This window comes from Sphaeroforma arctica, assembly GCF_001186125.1.
Source record: "Sphaeroforma arctica JP610 unplaced genomic scaffold supercont1.548, whole genome shotgun sequence".
NCBI classification, from domain to species: Eukaryota; class Ichthyosporea; order Ichthyophonida; genus Sphaeroforma; species Sphaeroforma arctica.
In genome coordinates, this window is record NW_014040010.1 from 1 (window position 1) to 3860 (window position 3860).

A 3860-nucleotide genomic window follows, 5' to 3' on the forward strand; every position below is an offset into this window, starting at 1 on the left:
TATATATATATATATATATATGTATACTAAGGGAATCTTCTTCAGGGGTAGATGCTGTGGGGGCAGCGGTGTTACACGAAGACGCGGCTAAGAGAGGCAGTGTCATTACAGGTGAAATAGGAGGGATGCTTATAGCGGTCTATGCGGATTCGGGTGCGACGCCCAATCTAATTACAAAGGAGTTGGTAGATCGGGCTGGTCTGGATGTGACTAGGTACATGGGTCTGCCGTTTGAAGGTGTGGCTGAAATGGGAACGGTTGTGCCCTTAGGGGTGATTAAGGCACCAGTGCAGATGAAGAGCTGGCATGAGCGATTCTTGCAACCTGTTCTGAGGATGCTGGTAGTGGGTTCACTGCCAATGAAGACGGATGTCTTGATAGGTCATGACACCATGGTTAAGGATGGCCTAAACCTGATGTTGAATAACCGCGGTGCAAAATGGAGATCGGATGGACTTTTTGCTGCATGAGGCAATGAGACCTAAATTGGGAACGACAGCAGATTGGCCAAGGAAGCAGGCGTTGGTCAAGCCGGAGACTGTACTGACATCAAGGCAAGAACGGTGGGTGAGGGCTTTGGCACCAAAGTGTCGTCCGTGGAAAGCCAAGGTAGATCGGAATGGTACGCAGGCGAGGTTGCGACGTCAGATGAATATTTTACATGTAACGGGTGCGTTGACTAGTGTGATGCAGAAGCAATATGTGGCAGCGGCTACAGCACACTTTCAGATAATGAAGGAACGTGTTGAGCGGATGCATAAGGAGGATGAGTTGGGTCTGGTTGAGAAGCGTATTTTGCCGAGGATTCCAGATGTGTTAGCACCAGTGGATTTACCGGTGGGTGACATAGACATAGACCCAGGTGGTTTAAATAAGGACTTCCGGTCGTTTGATGAAGGACCGTAAAGGGCGTTGGGCAAGGAGATTGGAGTTCCGCAGGCTGACATTGAAGCCATGGTGGTAGCTATAAAATCTATTGCTTACGATAAAGAGAACCCGACATTTGTCAATTTGCCAGATGTTGAGCTGCGGGTGCGTGCTGATGCGGTACCTCAGTACCATGTGTACAATCACAAGGACATGGATGCTCAGGAGGCTCTGAAGGTTAAGATCGGTGACTGGAATCGGGGTGGTATCTCGGAGAAGTTGACCAAGTCAGAAGTCAAGAATATGAAATGGTGTGCTATGTCACATTGGTCCGTTGACTGTTGATGATTGGCGGCTGTATATTAATTTTAAGAAGACTAACACGCAGTTCGAGTGTGAGGTGTACCCGGTGCCGACAAAGAGGCAATTTTTGTCTTCAGTTAGGGGGCGCAAGTACCATACTATTGTTGATTTTGGTCAGGGTTTCTGTCAGCAGAAGTTGAGTCAAAAGTCACAGCAGTATACCACTTTTTGGACTCCGCGGGGGCCTCACAAGTTCATAGGGATGCCGTATGGATTGAACCCGGCCTCGTGGATCGTGCAGAAGCGCATCGAGTTGTTTTTTGATGAGGTGCCTAATCATGAAGTGTACATTGATGATATTGGTACAGGGCATAATGATGGTCGTGAGCATTGGGATACGCTGGTGATATTTGCGGCGGCTTGTCAGAAGTAAAATGTGAAGTTGTCATTGGCCAAGTCCAGCTTTGCATATCACAAGCAGCCGTTAACGGCTTTGGGCCGGATGGTGGATGAGAATGGTGCGTCGATCTCAGAGAATCGGTTGGAGGTGATTCTGAGGATGCCTAGGCCAACGACGAAGGATCTGTTGAAATCATGGTTTCACACCCTCACGTTTTGACTTGAGTCTATACCGGATTATACGCAGATCACGGCGCCACTGTCTGGCATGTTGAAAGACGATGTGGCTTTTGAGTGGGGTCCGCTTCAGCAGACAGCGTTTGATGCTGTGTTGAAGGGTGTGGCTGAACGTGTAGTCTTGATTGAGCCAGAGTTTTATGATAAGCTGAAGCTCTATTGTGATGCTTGTGATTCTGTGGGTGTGGCTGGGGGGTTGTTTGTTCGGCGCAATAGTGAACTGTGTCCGGTAGGCTTCTGGTCTTCCAAGTTCAGTGCTGCGCAGCTCAACTACCACATTACGGACAAGGAAGCCTTGGCTAATGTGTACATGTTGCACAAGGCTTGGTGGATTGTTCGGCGGTCGGTGTGGTCTATACTGATCATGAGCCGTTAGTAGCTATGATGCAGAAAGAGCCGCATGAGTTTGAAGATTCGGTGCGGGACAGGCGTATGGGTCGGTATGTTCAGGTCTTACGGGACTTTAACTTGGTTTTGAAGCATATTCCGGGTGAAGATAATCCGGTAGCGGATGTGATGTCCCGGTTAGGCTACTATATTGATTCGATTATGCAAGTGGAGTCTCCGCTGATCAAGAAGCGTGTGAGTTTTGCAGATCCCTTGATTACTATACCTGACAGGGAAGAGTATTCGTTGGCGCTCAAGTATTTTGACAAAGCGCTGCAGCGGGTTCGTTTCTTTGATATTGAAGGGTTTGCGTCGCCGGGCAATAATTTGATGGTGCCGTATTACTCGCCCACTTTAGAAGGTGATGTGTTTGCCTTGGAAACTTGGTTAGGTCGGAGTTGGTATATGAATGCTCCGTTCTCCAAGCTGGATGCTGTTGTCCAAAGGGTCAAGTCGGACAGGGCACTGCGACGCTGGTGGTGCCGTATTATCGGGAGACTGCTTGGTTTAAGCAGATGGTACATTTGTTGGCGGATACGCCGATTGTTGTTCCGCCTGCACATGGTGTGTTCTTGAAGTATGGGCGTGAACCCATGCCGCCGCCGCCGTTAGTGACGTTGATCTGCCATTTCAGCCCTCGTTGTGAGAAGTTCACTTTGGCTGAGGGGTTTTGGGCGACGGTGGATGCGCATCGACCTGTGACCAGTGCTTTGGTTGGAGCATTGACGACGCGACCGGATGACTTGGAGTCCTGTATGGTGCAGGATCGAGTGGCTCTGGCAGTGGCTGGTGTGGTTGAGAAGCCTGCCGTTGTGGACGTGACCTCAGGCTGGGGGGTTTTGCCTTAAAACAAGTAGAGCATGTGGTTGGGTCGTGTAAATTCATGACAACCACTGTCATGCCTGGGGAATTGGTGTTGGAGGAGTCTGTGAATCGGGCTGAGCGCGAGTATGAGGCACATCAGGCACGGACGGTTGCTGTCATGACTCGGACGCAGCGGTTGAGGGCCTCTGCAGTTGATGCGGATGTGGCTGCTGGTGAGAAGCCACCGGTTGAGGAGCCGGTGTCGTTGTTGACCAGGGCTCGGGAGCAGTTGGCAGCGTCTGAGGTGGTTAATTCTCATATATTGCCGGTCTTTGGGCCGCGCACAGAGAAGGAGTTTCTCGAAGATGTGCAGTGTGGACTGAATGGTATCGAAGTGGGGGGTCCTGTTGTCATGAGTGTCTTGCGTTACACGCATGAGCTCTTTTCCAATGTCAAATCGGATCGTCTGATACATCTAGTGAAAAAGTTGTGGGGTTGGACTGGCTTGCGTGCGCAGTGTAAGCATGTTAGGCGTAGCTGTGGGCCGCGTCAGGAGGTCTCACCTATTCTCGGGCAGATGTGAGGGCTGCTCCAGCAACCAGAGCGTCCGGATTCAGTTATGGCTGAGATTAGCATGGATTTTGCTCAGTTCCCAACAACGAATGCGGGGGTTATGAAGTATGCCCTTCTGGCGGTAGATACTCTTACGCGTAATATATATATATATATATATATATATATATATATATATGTGTGTGTGTGTGTGTGTGTGTGTCGTGTCGAGATCGTATATAGTATATGTATTAGTTTATAAGTAGTAACGTACTATTAGTTTAGGTTATTAGTAGTCAACGTAATTATTA

At 49.3% G+C, this 3860-nt stretch overlaps 3 protein-coding genes across 3 annotated transcripts; all 3 read left to right on the plus strand.

Moving 5' to 3' along the window:
• Positions 1–125: 125 nt before the first annotated feature.
• SARC_07155 (hypothetical protein) lies at positions 126–470 on the plus strand (the record flags this gene model as incomplete). The annotated part of the gene is made up of 1 exon (XM_014298905.1): positions 126–470. The coding sequence occupies one exon, from the start codon at positions 126–128 to the stop codon at positions 468–470; it is 345 nt and encodes a 114-aa protein (XP_014154380.1).
• Positions 471–474: 4 nt separating this feature from the next.
• On the plus strand, positions 475–906 carry SARC_07156 (hypothetical protein; the record flags this gene model as incomplete). Its single annotated transcript, XM_014298906.1, has 1 exon — positions 475–906. One exon carries the CDS (start codon positions 475–477, stop codon positions 904–906), a length of 432 nt encoding a protein of 143 aa, XP_014154381.1.
• Positions 907–3091: 2185 nt separating this feature from the next.
• SARC_07157 (hypothetical protein) lies at positions 3092–3580 on the plus strand (the record flags this gene model as incomplete). The annotated part of the gene is made up of 1 exon (XM_014298907.1): positions 3092–3580. The coding sequence occupies one exon, from the start codon at positions 3092–3094 to the stop codon at positions 3578–3580; it is 489 nt and encodes a 162-aa protein (XP_014154382.1).
• Between the last annotated feature and the right edge of the window lie 280 nt (positions 3581–3860).